The sequence below is a fragment of the Dromiciops gliroides genome, chromosome 4, assembly GCF_019393635.1.
Source record: "Dromiciops gliroides isolate mDroGli1 chromosome 4, mDroGli1.pri, whole genome shotgun sequence".
Taxonomy (NCBI): Eukaryota; Metazoa; Chordata; class Mammalia; order Microbiotheria; family Microbiotheriidae; genus Dromiciops; species Dromiciops gliroides.
The window spans coordinates 242732185-242752270 of record NC_057864.1 but is presented as its reverse complement, the minus strand read 5'-3'; the positions used below and the strand labels follow the sequence as shown (position 1 = coordinate 242752270).

The 20086-nt window shown below is 44.3% G+C and overlaps 1 protein-coding gene across 1 annotated transcript in view; it reads right to left on the bottom strand.

Annotated features, from left to right (window-relative positions):
- Positions 1-20086, bottom strand: part of ITPR3 (inositol 1,4,5-trisphosphate receptor type 3) — a 133342-nt gene that overhangs the window by 58719 nt on the left and 54537 nt on the right. Inside the window, exons 8-18 of the mRNA XM_043963070.1 lie at positions 14327-14473; positions 13654-13749; positions 12700-12750; positions 12271-12413; positions 11284-11383; positions 10963-11123; positions 9527-9668; positions 7517-7678; positions 6260-6432; positions 3844-3963; positions 2369-2551 (exon numbers count right to left, since the gene is read on the bottom strand). Of these exons, the coding sequence (XP_043819005.1) occupies positions 2369-2551; positions 3844-3963; positions 6260-6432; positions 7517-7678; positions 9527-9668; positions 10963-11123; positions 11284-11383; positions 12271-12413; positions 12700-12750; positions 13654-13749; positions 14327-14473 (1478 nt within the window). The remainder of the gene's footprint in view (positions 1-2368; positions 2552-3843; positions 3964-6259; positions 6433-7516; positions 7679-9526; positions 9669-10962; positions 11124-11283; positions 11384-12270; positions 12414-12699; positions 12751-13653; positions 13750-14326; positions 14474-20086) is intronic.

Below are 20086 nucleotides of genomic sequence, written 5' to 3'. Positions count from 1 at the left end.
TTTCTGGTCTGTACTTGAGCAGAGAACTTCTCTGTCTATCAGTAACTAACATTTCTGTTTTGTTTTTTGTTTTTTTGCGGGGCAATGAAGGTTAAGTGACTTGCCCAGGGTCACACAGCTAGTAAGTATCAAATGTCTGAGGTCAGATTTGAACTCAGGTCCTCCTGACTCCAGGACTGGTGCTTTATCCCACTATAGAACCAACTAGCTGCCCCCCCCACCCACCGCCTGTAACAAACATTTCTTAAGAACTTCCTATGTGCCAAGCACTGTGCTAGGGGCTGGTTGGTGATACGAGACAAAATGAAACAGTTCCTCAAAGAGCTTACATTCCACCCAAGGAGGCAATAGGTACGTACAAGAATATACTAAGTAAACACAAGGTAATTTAGGGGAGAGAGCATTAGCCATTAAGGGGACCAGGAAAGGCTTCATGTGGAAGCTGATGCTGGAAACAAGGGATTCTACAAGAGTACATCCCAGGCATGGGAGACCCAGTACAAAGGCAGAGCTGGAAGATGGCATGTCTTGGGCATAAGGAACAGTAAGAAGACCAGTTCACGGGGCAGCTAGGCCCTGGATTCAGGAGGACTTGAGCTCAAATCCAGCCTCAGATACTTGAAACTTACTAGCTCTGTGACCCTGGGCAAGTCACTTAACCCTCATTGCCCTGCAAAAAAAAAAAGAAAAAGAAAGAAAGAAAAAGAAAAAGAAAAAAAAGAAAAAAAAGAAGAAGAAGAAGACCAGTTCACTTAGACAGTAAGGTATGGAAAAGAGCGTATTGTAAAAATAAGGCCAGAAAAGTGGATTGGGGCTAGGATGTGGGGGGCTTTAAATGCCAAACACAGCAGCCTATATCTGATCCTAAAGGTGATAGGGAGCCACTAGAGTTGATTGAGCAGGTGAGTGACATCTGTGCTTTTTTTTCTTTTAAAGGAAGGTTATCATTGGCAGCAGGACAGATGATGGCTTGGAATAACAAGAGACTTGAGGCTTTACAATATCTCTGGCAAGTGGTCATCCAGCCTCTGTTCAAAAACTTCCAGGTAAAGGGAACTCACTGACTGCCAAGGAAAATACATCCTACCTTTGGATAGCTCTAATTGTTGTTGGTTTTATTTTCGCTTTTCAGGCCCAAACCTGCCTCTCTGAAGCTTCTCCCCATTGCTCCTATTTCATGGGATTAAGCAGAATGAGCCCTACCCCTCCTTCTCATGGAAGCCTTTCAGATACTCGAGTACAGCTTCAGAAGGGGCAACAAGTGGGCTGTGGCAGGGCAAAGTTAGGAGGGGGAGGAAGAAGGAAACCAGGGCTGCATCTGCCCGGGATGAGACAAAGCAAGCTGTTTAAACTGCAGTGGGAGGGATCTAGATTAGACCAGGAATCAGTAGCTTACAAGGCTTGTGTGCCAAGTCTTCTCCCAACTGAGGGAAGGTGAGCCAGGATGGGGGAAGGGGAAGCAGCTCACCCAAGAGGCAGTTACACTTCAAGGCCAGATCAGCTAACACTTCAGCAGGGATTCACCGGCTACTGCCCAGTGAAAGGACAGGGCGAAGAGCAGCGGCAACGGGGAGAGGGAAGGAAGGAGCAAAAAGGCAGAGATAAGAAGAGACAGCATCTAAACTTCACCATCTCCACAATTCTACTGGGGACTGGCCCACCCCAAACTTGCAGGCCACCTTTGGAAGGAAGTTCTGGGAGTTGCCAAGCCCTGGTCTAGACAGCCAGGTGGTGGCACGGGTAGGGTACTAAAGTCAGGAAGACCTGAATTAGAATCTTGCCTCAGACCCTTACTAACTGTGATCTTGGGCAAGTCACTTAACCTCTATCAGCCTCAGTTTCTTTGTCTATACAATGGGATAGCAATTAAAATAGTAGCACTTCCCTCCCATGGTTCTTTGAGAATCAAATAAGAAATATATGTAAAGTACTTTGCAAACCTTAAAGCAGTTATGGGACTTCCACCTATAAGGGTGAGAGATCCATTCTGAGGATCTTCTACTATAGAGTTGTTTAAAAGGGAAGTGGCTTGCCCTGCCTGTCCTCCCATAGGAGATAGAACATGAGCTGAGATGTGAAGAGAGCTACAGATTTGAAGAGGCAGAAATGAGGAGGCAGGGCATTCCTGCTGGTGGAGGAGAGCTAATAGAAAGGCACAGAGAGGGGCAGCTAGGTGGCGCAGTGGATGAAGCACCAGCCTTGGATTCAGGAGAACCTGAGTTCAAATCCGGCCCAGACACTTGACACTTACTAGATGTGTGACCCTGGGCAAGTCACTTAACCCTCATTGCCCTGCAAACAAAAAAAGAAAGAAAGAAAGAAAGGCACAGAGAACGTCAGGCTGGACTGGATCCACAAAGCTACCCACCTGTAGTAGCTGAGCACATTCTCATCATGGGCGTTGCCTGCCCGGGCCTCCTGGGCCAGCTGCCGGATGCTCTTCTCATGGTGTTCATTGTTCTTGTCGGTCCATGTGAGCCAGACTTCCTCCTCTGAGTATTCAATGCTCAAGTACTCATGGGACTGAGACATTTCCTTCACTGGTCGCAGTCTGTGAGGACAACCCCCAGTTGGGTTAAGCCCCAGCTTGAGAACCCCTTTCCTCTTGAACCCTAACCCAGCTTACTCCATCCTAAGGATATCAGAGAATATAAGAACTCCATGGAAGGACCCCTGGAGTTCTCATAGTCTGCCCAGGGGTAAGCTGGGGCCAGCTCAGATGGGTTTGAGAGAACCCATTGTTTTAATTTTCAGAGTGAACATATACACCTCAGAAACCAAACATTACAAATTAGGTTACTGTTCTGTTCATTTTCTATAAATAACAGTGATAGAAAAAAATTTGTTAATAATGTAGAATTCAATTTAAAAGTGTATCCGAGGGGGCAGCTAGGTGGCGCAGTGGTTAAAGCACCGGCCCTGGATTCAGGAGTACCTGAGTTCAAATCCGGCCTCAGACACTTTACACTTACTAGCTGTGTGACCCTGGGCAAGTCACTTAACCCCTATTGCCTTTAAAAAAAAAAAGTGTATCCGAGCATTCCCTTTGCAGAGGGGGTGGGGAGGTTTGTTGTTAAACTTTTACCAGCGCAACCCTGAAGTCAGAAGGCTCCCTAGAAGACATTCTGTCTAGCCTCATTTTTGTATATCATCAGAAGCATAGCACTAGAGCTAAAAAAGACCTCAGAAGCCATTGAATTCAACTCCAGTATTTTATAGATGAGGAAACTGAGGCCCACAGAGGTTTGAGTGACTTGCTAGGGTCACTCAGTTATTGAGTATCCAAAGCAGGAATTGAACACAGGTCCTTTAACTCTAAAGCCAGTGTTCTTTCTACTGTACCATGGGTAATAGACCTTCTGGCAAAGATTATACAGGTTGCAAAAAATTAATTAATTAATTAATTTAAAAAGATTAGACAGGTTACCTTGCGAAGGGATCTGAGTCAATAAAGACCCTAGGAGTTATAAGTCTTTATCAATGTAGGTCCTCACAAGGCAGCCCATCTATGTCTTGCCAGAAAGATTGCTACACATCTTATTTTTCCTTTATAGTCCCCACAGTACCTCACCCTCTGCTCATTACATGCTATCGATGTTCAATAAATATGTTAAAACTGGGAGTGGGGAGTAGATGGGGAAGGAGACAGACAATAGCTTCAACATGAACTCCTAGACTTAGTTCTCTGGTTGGGAGAGCGAGGGATGATTGGGATCAATATTCTAGGAGAAGGAAGATTCTAGTTTAGACCCAAGGAGTGGGAGAGGACCAGGCAAGGCCCTGATCATCAGGGAAAGGGAAAGGAGCAGAGAGAAGTAAGTGGGGAGAAGACCCAGCTCTCACTCTGTCTTGATGAGAATGTCGCTGTTCTTAGGGTCCAGGACACATTTACAGATGAGCTCCTGAGTGACAGGGATGGCAATGTGGTTGGACACACACAGGTCAGAGAGATAGTCCAGGAACCTGAAGAGAGAACAAAGAAGTAGTCAGCTCGTGGTGATTGCCTGGGCTGGTTGGGATGCCCCATCAGGTGGGGAGTGGCTCTACAAATCATGGTACATGAATGTAAAGCAATATTTTTGTTTTGTAAGAACTGATGAAATGAGCAGTTTCAGAGAAACTTGGGAAAATGTGTATGAACTGATGCAGAGAAAAGTGAGAAGAACCAACAGTATGTAACATTATAAAAACAATTTTTGAAAGACTTAACTCCGATCAATGCAGTGATTGACTATAATTCCAAAGGATTAATGATGAAGCATGCTATTTACCTCCTGCCAGAAAGGTTGTGGACTCAAGGTGCAAAATAAGATATGTAATTTTGGACATGGGCCAATGCAGGAATTTCTTTTGCTTAACTATACATATTTATTCTGGAGCAGCTAGGTGGCACAATGGATAACTAGGAAGCCTGGAGTCAGGAAGACCCAAGTTCATACCCAACCTCAGACACTTACTAGCTGTGTGACCTTGGGCAAGTCATTTAATCTCTAATTGCATCAGTTTCCTCCTCTGGGCTAATAAAATCAGGCTAATAAAATCGGGCTAATAATTGTACCTTCCTCCTTGGGTTGTTGTGAAGATGAAATGAGAAAACCTTTTTAATGGGAGGTGGATTGTGGGATGGAGGGAAAATAACATGCTATTAATTGAAAAAATTAAATTTAAAACCACTAGGTTGTCCTTTCTCAACAGCTGTATCTCTTCTTTCCCAAAGGATCTCCTACATTAACCCACCACCACCACCACCACCATCACTTTGAGGCCTTTCCTAATTACCTTAACTAATAGTCTCATCTCCATTCTTTTACTTTGTATATTAAATATATATACATATATGTAGAGTGTAAGCCCCTTGAGGGCAGGAACTATTTCGTTCTCATCTAAATACCTAGCATATTATCTGGCCCATAATGATGATAATGATAGCTAGCATTTATTTAAAACTTTAAAATTTACCAGGCACTTTACAAATATTTTGTACTCACAACAACGCTGGAAAGTAGGTGTATTTCATTATCCCCTTTTGACAGATAAGGAAACTGAGGAAGTGACTTGCCCAGGGTCACACAACTAAGTGTCTAAGGCAGAATGTGAGCCCAAGTCTTCCAAGTCTTGTGTGCTATCTACTGTGCCACCTAGCTACCTAATAGGCACCTAATAAATGCTTCACTGATTGATTGACTCTGGAGAATGGCCAGGGTTGATAGATTCTGAATTGGAAGAGGCCTCAGAAGTAATGCAGTCTGGCTGCTACCCAAATTACAATACTCCCAACAAGTAGCCATCTGTTCTATTGTCAAAGACCTCCAGCTACAACCAAATTATTCTCACTCACAGAAGCCTATTCCATACTTTGATCTTGCTAATCAGGGGTCAGAGGTAGGACTCTTGGGTTGTTATATAACCTTCCCCCAGAACTTGCCACCCAACTGATCCACTGGGTTTGACTCAAGAGTCACCTTAGCAATGACCTCCCCCATTCCTCAAGTAATTTTAGTGACAAGAAAGAAGTGGTAAATGAGGCAAATGAGTGTGGAAGAGATGGACTGAGAATGAGGGGAGGGTCACGTGATCAAAGTCATAGCTTAATGGGATGACAGAAGTAGGATGGGAGGAGTAGAGAAATAGAGTAAAAAGATGTAGGGAGAGGGGAGGTATATGAGTAGAAGGACTGTGATGATGAATGGAGGTTATGTTGAAGGTGAATGGTGGTGAGTGGGGTAGAAAGTGAGTGATGAATTAGAAGTAAGATGGTATGATAAAGAGGTGACTTAAGAGGGAAAGTGAATGGGAAGTAAAGAGATGAGTTAGGAGCAAGTAGAGGAGCAGACAGTTGAGATGAAGTAGAGTATGTAGTGAGGGTGAACGGAGAATGGAAATGGGAGGAGTGGAAAGGGGAGTTAGAGATAGGAGGAAGGGATAGATATTAAGTGCAGGGTAAGCAGATAAATTGGGAATTAACAAAAGGTAGAGCAATAAGGAAAGAATGAGTAGAGAGTGACTGAGGAGTAAGTAGGAAATGGAGAATGAATAAGGAGTGAATTAACTTAGCTGTGAGTGGAGAATAGATGATGAAAAAGGAGTGAGTAGGGGAAGGAGGGGGTGACAGAAGGTAAGAGGATAAATTAATAATGAATGAAGAAATAGGTGGACAAAGTGGGAGTAAATGGAAAAGGAGAGGCATGACTGCAGTGTGTTAGGGGTATGTTGGATGTACAAGCAAGGGACATATCAGGAAAAGGACCCATCCCCTGACCTAGGCTCCCGATTCTTGCGCACAAGGCTAACAAAGGTCTCCACTTCTGTCTTAGTAATGTGCTTCTCCAAGAGTTTCCGGTTGTTGTGCAACAGGGCAGTGATAGTGTCCTCAGCAAGGATGTCGTAGCCAATCTGAGACTGCATCATCCCAAACTGCTTAGCAATGTGCTCCTAGAAAGGATGGGATTGGGGACAGATCAAAAAGAGCTCAACACCAGGTTCCCTAATTCTGCCCCACAATTCTCCTTTCTCCCCAAACCCTCAAATGGCTGGAAGGGCAGATGGATGGGAAGGGAACAGAAGAGAGACCAAAGACTACACAGGGCTTAATCTATAGGAAAGAGATAGTTGTCCCAGATCCTGGCCTTGAAGGCCAGACAGAAGAGTTTGAACTTTACCAAGGAGGCAACAGGAAGCTATTGAAGATCTAGAGTGATGGTGGAAAGAACATTGACTCCTGAATCAGAGAGAGCCAGAGTTCAAATCCCACTTCTGACAATTACTACCAGTGTGACCTTCAGAAAATCACAACTTCAATGAGTCTCAGTTTCCTTATCTGTGAAATGAGGGGGTTGGACCAGATGGTCTACAAGGTCCCTTCCAACTCTTCTAGATCTACAATCCCATGAGATTTTTGAGCAGAGGGATGACATGACCAGAAGTACACAGGAAGATTACCCCAGCAGTTCATGAAACTGGATACAAGAGAGAAGGTAGAAGACCTGAAAGAAGCAACAGTGTAGACAGGCGGCAACAAGGGCCTGACCTAAAGTGAGGCCAGTGGTGATGGAGGGGACAGGACAGATGAAGGCGGGACCACAGAGCTGTAACTGATTATACTTAGGATATAAGAGGTGAGGGCAGAGGGAAGGATTGAAAATAAATATGGGAGGGGGCAGCAAGGTGTCGCAATGGATAAAGCACTAGCCTTGGATTCAGGAGGACCTGAGTTCAAATCTGGCCTCAGACGCTTGACACTTACTAGCTGTGTGACCCTGGGAAAGTCACTTAACGCTCATTGCCCTGCCCCCCCCAAGGAAAAAAAGAAAAAGAAAAGAAATATGGGATATCTGGTGAATTATATAGTCCCAGTGAGAGAATCTATTTAGCAAGAAACATTATAAGCTTAGCCAAGGAGGCAGCAAGCTTTACTTCGAGCCCAAAGTGTCCCAGTCCCTCATGGCCATTCCCAGGGAGCACTAGATCCAGAGAAGGGACAGGTGAAACAGGGTCAAATCGAGAAGAACAAGCTCACCTGGTTCTTGCGGTAGTCCTCCTGGGAATGCCTCAGGACACGGTAGCAGAGGCGGAACATGTGTTGGTAGGGGGCATTCTTCTGGTCAGATAACTCCTCCAGCCTCACCAGTGGGCCTTCACCACCCTTGTCCCGGAACGGGGCCTTCAGGATTCCAAAGATCTAGGAGCCCAGATGACAGGAGGAGAAGAAAGTGAAGCCCCAAATCCTAATCTTAACCCTTAACCAACCCAAGGTCCCACCCACATCCCATTCTTCAGCCTACTCTGAACTTTAAATCTAATCTTAAAATTCTTGTTTTCCATTTTTTTTTATCTGAACTTAATAAGCACCAAATTAGACAGGCATTTCCATCTACATAGCAGAAATGAAAAAGAGGATTGTAAATGAAACAGCACTTCTCTATTATGTGCAGCTCAATTTTCTTTTTTACAAATTTAATAAGCTTAAATCATAGTTTTCAAAGCTGTCCTATCTGCGCTTCTTTCTGGGCTTGTCTACTCTACATTTTTAAAAATGCTTTAATGATCCTTTTTCTTCCTTTTTTTATTCTTATTACCCAAATCCTATTCCCCCTCAGATTTTCACCAACCACCAAGAAGGAAGGAAGGATAGTTCAGACAAACAGATGGATAGCTGGAAAATAGATGGGTGGAGATAGATAGATAGATAGATAGATAGATAGATAGATAGATAGATAGATAGATAGATAGATAGATAGATGATGGATGGATGGATAGATGGACGGACGGACGGATGGGAGGGAGGAAGGGAGGAAGGAAAAATAGGCAGATGGATAGATGGAAGGATAGATAGATAGGTGGAGATAGAGAGATAGATAGATATACAAATGGATGGATGGAAGGAAGGAAAAAGAGTAACCCTTATAACAAATCTACACAGTCAACAAAGCAAACTCCTACTTGGCCATGTCTGAAAAATCTCTCTCTTATTCTGCATCCTGAATCTATCACCTCTCTCTTAAGAGGTAGGTGACATGAATTATATAGTTGGTCTTTGCACTGATCAGAGTTCTCAACTGATCCAAGGTTTTTCTGGTTGGTTTTTTTGGGGGGGAGGCAATTGGGGTTAAGTGACTTGCCCAGGGTCACACAGCTAGTAAGTGTTAAGTGTCTGAGGCTGGATTTGAACTCAGGTACTCCTGACTCCAGGGCCCGTGCTCTATCCACTGCGCCACCTAGCTGCTCCTGATCCAAGGTTTTAACACAAACTCTTTCCCCTGTCCCAAAGCCTGATACAACAAAAAGAGCATGGACTATGGAATCAGAAAACCTGGATTTAAACTTTCCCCTGATTTTTATTACCTCTGTGACTTTGAACAATGAACTTAACCTCCTAGAGCCTCAATTTTCTCATCTGTAAATTGAAGCAATCAGACTAGATGCCCTTGGAGGTTCCATTTAGTTACATCCCTGGTCCTAACCCTAACATCACCCAATTTTACTTCTAACTCTAAACTGGCTTAACCCTGTTTATTCCTAACCTTAATCCTAATTCTAACCCTTCAACACAGTACTTACCTTAACATGGATCTTAAATTGAACCCTCTCCTTAAACTGTAACTCTCACAATGGAAAACCAATTGCTTTTGGACTCAGAGACTTTGGTTTCAAATTCCGTTCCTGACGCTAAAGTCACATAATATCCCTGGCCTCAGTTTCCTCATCTGTAAAATGAAAGGACTAGACTAGATGCTTTCTGAGGTCCTTTCCAGCCTTAGATCGATGATCCCATGATCCGTCTAACACTGCTCCATACCCATCCCTAGGTCTTGCTCACTCTCTCAGGAAGAAAGAAACATTTGGAGAAGGAGAAATAGCTCATCCTGGGCACCAGAGGGAGGCTGGTCTACAACTAAAATGTGACATTCTATTTTAGTTCTGGCTTCCAGGTTGAGGATTACCTGCTGTAGGAAGGTCCGGGATCAAGGAGGGGAAGACTGACAAGGAGGCTAAGTGCAAGCACATCCCCACACGCACACATACACACCTGTTTGAGTATATTCTGCTCCCGCATCAGTTTCTGCCGCTCTCGGTTGGGCTTGGTCACCATGATGTCCAGAACACTCTGCCCATTGTTGGGGACATCACTGACAAAGAACACTAGATCCTCCAGTAACTGGATGACAAACCTGGGAGCAGGTTAAAGAACAGTGCTTAAAAAAACACTAGGGTCTTTCTCCCCCCTCAGAATCAATCTATTGGAGGGTAGCTCATGATCTGTACACAACAGTGAAATAAATCTCAATGGGGTCAATCCCTGCTAAGTATATATGTGTGTGTATGTGTGTATGTATATCAATTATTAAATACTTTCTATGTTCATATTGGGAAGCAGGTGGTGCAGTAGATAGACTGCTGGGCCTGGAATCAGGAAGACTCATCTTCCTGAGTTCAAATCCAGCCTCAGACACTTCCTGGCTGTATGACCCTGGGCAAATCACTTAACCCTGTTTGCCTCAGTTTCCTCATCTATAAAATGAGTTGGAGAAGGAAATGGCAAACCACTCCAGTATCTTTGCCAAGAAACCCCCAAATGGGGTTACAAAGAGTTGGACACGACTAAAACAACTAAACAATGATACCACTTAAATCATACTAATAACTCATAAATCTGTAATTCTCACAACTGGGGCAGGTGATTAGATATTTATTTTCCTTTTTTCTTTTGGGGCAATTGGGGTTAAGTGACTTGCCCAGGGTCACACAGCTAGTAAGTGTCAAGTGTTAGAGCCCAGATTTGAACTCAGGTCCTCCTGAATCCAGGGCCGGTGCTTTATCCACTGTGCCACCTAGCTGCCCCCAGGTGATTAGATATGAGAGGTAAGGGACAAGTTAGAATCAAAGATGATTCTAGAAGAGAGGTGTTCTGGTAAATATTTAACAAGTGGCTTTCAAAAACAACCACCACACACTTTTAAATTTAATCTTCATTAATAAAATTTTCTCTATCACTTTCTTCAATCTAGAAATTTAATAAAACAATAAATCAAGCCCTGACTTGCAGCATTTGCTGATTTCTAAGGTGTGAATACTCAGGCTGAATCCCTTGAGCTAGTAAGAGCTGGCTCCAGCATGCTCCCACTCATGGGGATTCCTTGATCACGCCTGCTACACTTATATCCAGCCTAAATGTACCTCTCTGTCACTGCCTGGTTCTCCCCATTAGAGCCAAGCAGAACAAATCTAATTGTTATCTTCCCTAGGGCTGGCCTTGAAATACTTGAAGACGGTTGTCACGTCCCTCTGAAGAGTCTCCTCTTCCCCAGACTAAACATTCCTGTCTCTTCAATGGATCAATGGCTCCTCAACTTCGTAATCTCCATTAATCCATGAAGGATGATTTTAGGATTGAGGACATTCATCTTATTGACTAAATAAGCAAGAAAGAAATGAACCCATAACCCCCGTGCCCAAGGGGGCTACCTGCGGTCATTCTGGCTGATGAAACCTTCATTGAGCTTCTCCACAGCACTGGCCAACATAGAGCTGGCATCATTGGCAAAGTCAAGGTCTCGGATCTCAGACACGGGCACAGAGACGATAGCAAAGGCTTCTTTGTCTTCTTTGGTGGGGCAGGTGCCCAGCTGTGAGGACCTTGAGTGAGCCTCATTCTTCCACCACGGACTGACCCCTTCTCATCACCCTCCTCTACAACCTCCCCTCAGGAGTCATTCTTACTTTCTTTTCCTCCTTCTCTCCCTCCCCCCCTCCCTTTCCCTCCTATCCTAAGAGGCTGGGAGGTACCATGAGTCGGATGGGCCGCTCCTCCTCGATGTCAATGGGAACGTTTGTGCTTTGGATCCAGGTGTTGGTGCAGAGATGGCGAAGCCGGACATAGGAATTTCTGGCAAAGAGAAGTCAGGGGTCATACAAAGGTCAAGAATCAGAGAGAGGGGGGCAGCTAGGTGGTGCAGTGGATAAAGCACCAGCCCTGGATTCAGGAGTACCTGAGTTCAAATCCAGCCTCAGACACTTGACACTTACTAGCTGTGTGATCCTGGGCAAGTCACTTAACCCCCATTGCCCCGCAAAAAAACAAACAAACAAAAAGAACCACAGAGAGGTCAGTGGTCACCTAAAGGTCAGAGGACACCTGGGAAATAGGCAGAAGCTCATGGGGTAAGGGGGGGGGGGATGCAGAGTGACATAGGAATGGTAGGCCGTGGTATAACCACACTCGTGTCTAGCAATTTTTAATTTTCCAGAAAACCCTGTAAACTATGAGGTAGAGAGGACCCATGTCACAACGCCTGTTTCATAGATAAGGAAACAAGTTTAAAAAATGGAAATGACCCCTCCAAGGTTACACAACTACTTGGTGGCAGAGATAACACCAGAACCCAACTTAAGTCCTTAACAACCACCACATACTATGGACAGAGCAGAGAATGATACAGGGTAAGGGATGTCCCAGTACCCATGGAGCCCCATGGAAAAGCTAGGTCCCACCACCATTATTCATATATACCTCCCCTGCCCCGAATCTCTAGCACAGGGTACTGGACTTGGAAGTCAAGAAGTTTTCAGTATAAACTGCCTCAGATACAAGATATCTGGAATATACTAGCTGTGTGGCCTTGGGCAAGTCATTTTGCCCCCTGTGTCTCAGTTTTCCTCATCAGTCTTGACTCTAAGGTCCTTTCCAGCTCTAAATCTCCAATCTTATGATGATCCTATGATCCCCTTCTCAGGGTCAGGACTGAGAGGGTCAGAGTGAGGAAGAATGCAAACCTAGGCACAAAAGAGTCAGTCTTCTGCAGCGTGGTAGGATCAAGCTCAAAGAGAGAAGCGATATCATTCCCATGAGGTACAGCCACGAGTCGGTATTTGATTTTCTCACCAGCATTTCTTCGGCCAGTTCTTCCCTGGGATGCCTAAGGGAAATATGACCTTCTAAGACCTCAACCCTTCCTGGTCCCAGCAGCAGCATTAGAACCATTCAGAACCTTCTAGTCTCCCTTGGGTACCCCACCACTTCAGGGGGGTCTACAGCTCCCTTCCAACTCCCCAGCTGCTTGGCCCAAACCCCTGTCTATGGAAGCCCTCTCTACTCTAATCACTGAACAACCATTTATTAAGCACCTACTATATGCCAGGGACTGTCTTGAGCCAACCACAAAATAATAATGAGACAATCTCTGCCCTCACATAGCCACTTACGGTTCCTGTAGCTTTTGGTTCTCCAGAATCACCCTTGTAGCTGGGGTTTTCCTAGAAAAGGAACAAAGGATATTAACTGGCCTGCTCCATCAACCTCAGGAAAATAACAGCATTTCCAGGTTTGCAAAGCACTTTAAATCGGTTATTCACTTGATCATCATAACAACCCTAGGAGGTTGAAGCTTTTTACAGAGCAAGAAACTAAGGCTGAGAGGAATTAAGTGACTCATAGAGCTGATAAATGTCTAAGGCAGAATTGGAACTCAGGTCTCTCTTCTGACTCTAAGTCTAACACTCTATGTTATGTACCATCCCCCAGCTAGGCTCTAAAGTGGTATTTTTTTTAAAGCACCAAACCATACCCATACTACCCTGGAATGGAAGATGAGAAAACATCTATTGGCCCCCAGGAGATAAGGTAGGTACTTCCTTAGCCTCCCTTATTCTAAACCAGAGCTGTCAGCATGGGCACTGGCTGTGGGTGCTTCCAGCTTCCAAAAGGAATCAGAGATTTAGAAGGGACCTTAAGGATCATCTAGTCTAAGCCCCCATTTTGCAGATGACGAAACTGTTAGTAATAAGATTAGATTGTTCCCCCAACTTCCTCCCAACCCACGCCCACCCCCATCCCCTAACAAGGCAGAGCAATGAGAGAAAACCAGAGAAATACAGAGGTATCCTTCCAGGTCCTATCTCCCAGACTCCTTCACAACATGTATACATGTGCACACATACAGCTACATCTACATATATACACAACTCTACACTGCTACATATACATTTAGATGTGTGCACTTGCACACACATGCCAGAATGCTTGGATGTACATATAAATGCATGCATGCATTCATATACCACCTATCCAACCTATGTGCTCATAAATGAATCCACATGTTAACACACACACACACACACACACACACACATCAATTCACCCCTCTCTCCTGTTCTCACCTCTGCTGCCAGGTAGTTGCCCGTGGCCAGGTGTTTGAAGCGGTACAAGCCATTCCAGTGGCCAGCCCCTCCACGGCAGGGGTCATGGTGGACAACCTAAGAGAGAATGGGAGAGCCCACGTGAACCAAAAGGTGTCAGGGCGTGCTCAAATCCAAGAGGTATGGGAAAAGATGAAGCTAAGCCCAAGAGGGCCAAGGGCCAAGTGAAGACTGGCATAGGTAGGGGAGGGGGACGTCGAATTGCTTAGACACTCCACCTCTCATCCCCGGGGATCCTGGAAGGGCATCTAGTAATTTGAGAGATACTAGCTTTTCTCCCATCAGATTATAGAAGAGATAGGGGCATTAGGGGTCAGGAACCTGGGGCTTGATGAAGGAGAGGGGTTGCAGACTAGAGTGGGAGATGGGAAAGGGGGTAAGGGCTGGAGAGGGCATTTTGGAGAGGAAGTAATGATTCAAGGGCTGGAGGTAGAAAATAAAAATTCAGAGTTGGGTTTGGCCCCAGGAGTTAGGGGCTCAAGGTAGATCTGGAGCCCTGAGGTTATTGCTGGTATTGATGTGATGCTTTACATTAAAGGAAGTTTATACAAATGCCATGGGGGTCAGATTAGTGGGAATGGATGTCAGGGACTGGGCTCTGGAACTCTAGGGAATTCCACTGTCAGGGTCTCACCTCCACCTCCCAGAGTGCATTGGAGCTGGTGGCTGATGTGGCAGACTGGCGCAGGGTGGTACGAAGGAACACCTGTAGCTTGCCCTTGTATTCATCACAAGTCAGAAACTTCTCCTGCTCAGCATGGAACAATCGTACCACATCTCCCTGCAGAGAGAAAGGGGAAATATGGGATAGGTCCAACATAACCCCCAACTGTAAAGGCTTCTTGCTACAAGCAGCTCCCCAAGAAAGAGGCAGTGCCTTCTATACATCTATAATCTGTGTGGTCTAGGAATCTTTCTCCCTATACTTCATGGAATCACAGAATTTTAGAATCGGAAACCAGCTCAGGGACCATCTTGTTGGAAAAAGAATCCCAACTGTGACCGATTAAGCAAGTGGTCAGCAAGCCTCTGCTTGAAGACTTCCAAGGAGGGGGACCCACCACCTCTTCTGGAAGCCCCCTTGGGGCAGCTCTATTTATTTGGAGGCTTTTCCCACTAAACCCAACATGGCCCCTTCACAATTTTCATCCATTGCTCCTGGTTCTGGCCTCCAGGACCAAATAGAATCAGTCTACTTCCTCTTTCACACATCAGCCCTGCAGAATCTTGAAAGCAGCTATTATGTCCCCTGAGTCTTTTCTTCTGGATAAATACAACCCCAGTTCCTTCCATTCATCTTCATAAGTCAAAGGCTCAGGGCCCTAAAACATCCTTACTGCCCTCCTCTGGAAATTCTCCAGTTTATTAATGTTCTTAAACAATGGGGACCAGAAATGAACACAGGGAGCCTCTTTGAAACAACACCCACTCAACCAGGCATTTACAAGAAAAACTACACTAGCACACCATGAGAAAATCTTGGGGGCACAGACTTCTGAGCCCAGTATTTGAGGCCTTCCATTCTTTGATTCTTCCTATATTTACTGTCTCCCATGTTTGTGATTTTAGGTATTATCTTTGGCCAACTGATTGATCTTATCCCCTCATTCCTCACATCCAATCAGTTATCAATCCTATTGAATTCACCCTGGCAAAATTATTCACATCTGTTCCCTCTTCTCTATTCCAGCTGCTACCACAATGACCCTGGCCCTCATTGCTATCCCCTTGAACCAGAGGATGACAAGAGTTTTCTTGAAGTCTTCCTATTTCTTTTCTCTCTCAATTCCAATAAACTGTGACAGACAGAGACAGTATAGATAGATAAAACATAGCTATTATTTAATAAAGTAGTGATAAAATTGTTCTGTGACCCTGTCTGTATTTTTTGGCTTTCTTCTATGCATTTTTAAATTCAATATGTCTTTCATGCTAATGCCAGACTAATCTTCCTAAGAAACAGATCTGATTAAGTCACTCCTCTGCTAGGAAGAAATCAAAGCTATCTAAGTCAAATGAAAAATGATCTAAGTAAATAATAATTAGAGAAATGTGAGTTAAAACAACTCTGAGGTACTGCCTCACACCTATCAAATTGCCTAAGATGATAGAAAAGGAAAATGACAAACACTGAAGCAGATGTTGGAAAAGAGGTACCCTTATACACTGTTGGTAGAGTTGTGAGTGGGTCCAAATGTTTTGGGGAGCCATTTGGAACTATGCCCCCAAAACTATAAAACCATGCATACCTTTTGACTTAGCAATACCACTACTATGTACCACAAGAAGATAAAAGAAAAAGGAAACTGACTCATATATACAAAAGCATTTGTAGCAGCTCTTTTTATGGTAGCAAAGAAATGGAAACTGAAGAGATGCCCATCAATTGGGGAATGGCAGAATAAGTTATGGTATATGAATGTGATAGAATACTATTGCACTATAAGAAAGGATGAAGAGGATGGTTTCAAAAATAACCTTGGGGGGGTGCAGCTAGGTGGCACAGTGGATAAAGCACCAGCCCTGGATTCAGGAGGACCTGAGTTCAAATCCGACCTCAGACATTTGACACTTACTAGCTGTGTGACCCTGGGCAAATCACTTAACCCTCATTGACCCCCAAACACATACATAAAAATAATAACCTAGGAAGACTTATACAGACTGATGGAAAGTGAGGTGAGCAGAACTAGAACAATTTATACAGTAACGGTAATACTATAAACATAATCAACTAGGAAAGACTTAATAATAACTCTGAAGAATAAAATTATATAACAGAGTTCCAAAGGATTCATAATGAAAAATCTATTCACCTCCAGATAGAGAACTGATGCGCTCTGAGTGCTGATTGAAGCATATTTTTTTCTCATTCTTTTTTCTTGTTTTTTTTTTTCCCTCAGAACATAGCTAATGGATAAATACGTTCTACATGACTCCACATATATAAAGGGTATTGTATTTCTTGCCTTCTTGATGTATAGGATAAGGGTAGGGAGGGAGAAAGAATTTGGTACTGAAAATAAAAATCAAATTAATTTTTTCAAAAAGTCAGTCCTCTGTTTAATAAAATTCAGTGGATCACTAACAAGTAAAGTGTGGCTCCAGGTTCTCCACAACCAAGCACCACCATATCTTCCAGCCAAACTGAAAGGACTTTCTGGACTCCAAACAGGCCCTGTGCTCTCCAGCCTAAGCATTTTTGTTCACATTTTTACCTATGGCTGGAATGCCCTTCCTTCCTTCCTATCTCTGCCTGGCAAAGGCCAGCCTCAACCCACTCCTCCAAGAAACCTTTCCTGATATCCAATCCAGTAAACATTTATTAAGCACCTACTATGTGCCAGGCATGGTGCTACGCACGTGGGATACAATTAATAAAAAAAAGAAAGAGAAGGGGAGGGAAGGGGAGGGAAGGGGAGGGAAGGAGAGAGGAGAGAGGAGAAATGAGAAATGAGAAAAGACAGGACAAGAAAGGACAAGAAAAGACAGGATGGGGGCAGCTAGATTGTACAGTGGATGAAGCACTGGCCTTGGATTCAGGAGAGCCTGAGTTCAAATCCAGCCTCAGACACCTGACACTAGCTGTGTGACCCTGGGCAAGTCACTTAACCCTCATTGGCCTGTCCAAAAAAAAAAAAAAAAAACCTGACCTGAGGGGGCAACTAGGTGGCACAGTGGATAAAGCACCTGCCGTGGAATCAGGAGAACCTGAGTTCAAATCCGCCCTCAGACACTTGACACTTACTAGCTGTGTGACCCTGGGCAAGTCACTTAACCCTCATTGCCCTGCAAAAACAAAACCAAAAAAAAAAAAAAACCTGGCCTGAGGCACTTGACACTTACTAGCTGTGTGACTCTGGGCAAGTCACTTAACCCTCATTACCCTGCCCAGAAAAAAAAGAAAGAAAAGAAAAGACAGGACAGGACAGGATAAGACAAGACAAGACAAGAAAAAAAAGAAAAGACAGGGCAAGACAAGACAAGACAAACAGTCCCTGCCCACCAGAAGGAGCTTTAAAATCTAATGGGGGGGGGCAGCTAGGTGGCGCAGTGGATAGAGCACTGGCCCTGGAGTCAGGATTACCTGAGTTCAAATCTGGCCTCAGACACTTAACACTTACTAGCTGTGTGACCCTGGGCAAGTCACTTAACCCAATTGCCTCACTAAAAAAAAAAAAAATTAAAAAAAAAAAAAAGAAAAATCTAATGGGGGGGCAGCTAGGTGGCGCAGTGGATAGAGCACAGGCCCTGGAGTCAGGAGTACCTGAGTTCAAATTCGGCCTCAGACACTTGACACTTACTAGCTGTGTGACCCTGGGCAAGTCACTTAACCCCAATTGCCTCACTAAAATAAATATTTTCTAAAAATCTAATGGGGTTGGGAAAAGAATATACAAAAGAAGGCAGGAAAAGGGTCAGGGGAGGAGGTGAGAGACCAGGCAGATATCTCTGTCCAATCACTCATATCACTAAGCATTCATTTAGCTCCTATTATGCACTAGGCACTCTGAATACAAAGGTAAAAAAATAAGGATCCCTACATTCAGGAAGCTTATATTTGACCAGGTAAGACAACATAGATGCTAATTCCCTTTATGCACCTTAGAATCTAGTCAAGCTGGACTAGTCACCATTTCCCAAATATGTTGAACATTTTACAATCTCTTCAATGTTGCCCCTATTATTTCCTCCATGGGAAGCACCCACCCCACATCTGTCTGCAGAAACCCTAACCAGCTCAGCTCAAATGGCACATTTCTTGCCAGAAGTGACCTTGCTGTTGTCAGAGTTCACACGGTATTGTGTTTGTGTTTCTCTTATGACACTAATCACTTTCTGCCCAATGTACTGTGGATGTTTGTGAGAGCGCTTTATTCCCAACGGTGGATTGTCAGTTTCTGAAGAATAAAGACCATTTATTAGTCACTTGTATGTCTCTCACAGGCCTGTGTTTTTCTAGGCCTCTGTCCAACAGGCTGCTGGCTAGCTAACCACGTCCCTGCCTACTGCTTGGGACCCCCTTCATTCTACCCAGCCCCTTTCCTGGCACCTCCCATTTCTGGGAATCTTCTAGTCCAGGGTAGAAGCTTCCAATTTCCTAGGTGATTGGTGCTTCTCTGCCTATGACCTTGTAGGAAACAAACCAGACTGGCCTGAGTAAAGGAGCCCTTTCCTCCCTATAGAACACCCGAGCTGCACTGACCCCCAAGCTGTCACGACCCATGAGTTGAGTAAGCCATCCTATGACAGCTCTCCTTTTCCCTTCTATTGTCCAGAGCACACTCTACTCGAGGCTCCCTTCCCAATCCTGCTCTGAAGTTCATGTTCCATCATTTCAGTTATGTCCAGCTCTTCAAGAACCCAGTTGGGGTTTTCTTGGCAGAGATATTGGAGTGGTTTGCCATTTCCTTCTCCAGCCCATTTTACAGATAAGGAAAGTGGGGGCAAACAGTATTAAGTGACTCACCCAGGAGTCACACAACTAGGAAGTGTCTGAGGCCAAATTTGAACTCAGGAAGAGAAGTCTTCCTGACTCCGGGCCCAACACTCTATTCACTGTACCACCTAGCTGTACCACTTAATAAGTTGAGATTAAAAAAAAGAAAGAAAAAAAATTTTAAATAAGTATAGAAATTATGAATTTAGAAATGAATGAGACCTTGGACGTTGTTATCACATCCAACCCTCTCATTTTACAGATGAGGAAACAAACCTGGGGGGTTTAGATGATTTTCCCAGGGTCAGTAACATGGCTAGTAAGTGTGTAGGGCAGGATTTGAACCTAGGACTTTAAGACTCCAGAAATCCAGCACGTGATTATACCATACACTCTCTAGGAACAAAAGGAGAAAGGTCTGTTTTTCACACTCCTGAGGTCACAGAATATACTCAAAATAGAGTGAGAGACAGGTACATAGATTTAGTACTGGCCCTGGATTCAGAAGGACCTGAATTCAAATCCAGCCTCAGACACTTGATACTTACTAGCTTTGTGACCTTGGGCAAGTCACTTAACCCTCACTGCACTGCCAAAAAAAACCCAGCATGTAACAGCACTAATTTGCTTGGTAGGATCCCATGTATGCTCTGAAAAAATTAAGTGAGTGGTCAGAAAAGTCTTCATGGAAGAGATGGAGTTTGAGCTGAAAGCTCGGAGTAATTTAAGTAGCTGGAGATTCCAAGAACTGGGGGGTTAGAAGCTAAAGGGTGGGGCAGCTAGGTGGCACAGTGGATAGAGCACTGGCCCTGGAGTCAGGAGGACCTGAGTTCAAATCCGGCCTCAGACACTTAACACTTACTAGCTGTATGACCCTGGGCATGTCACTTAACCCCAATTGCCTCACTAAAAGAAAAAAATTAAAAAAAAAAAAGAAGCTAAAGGGTGCAGTGG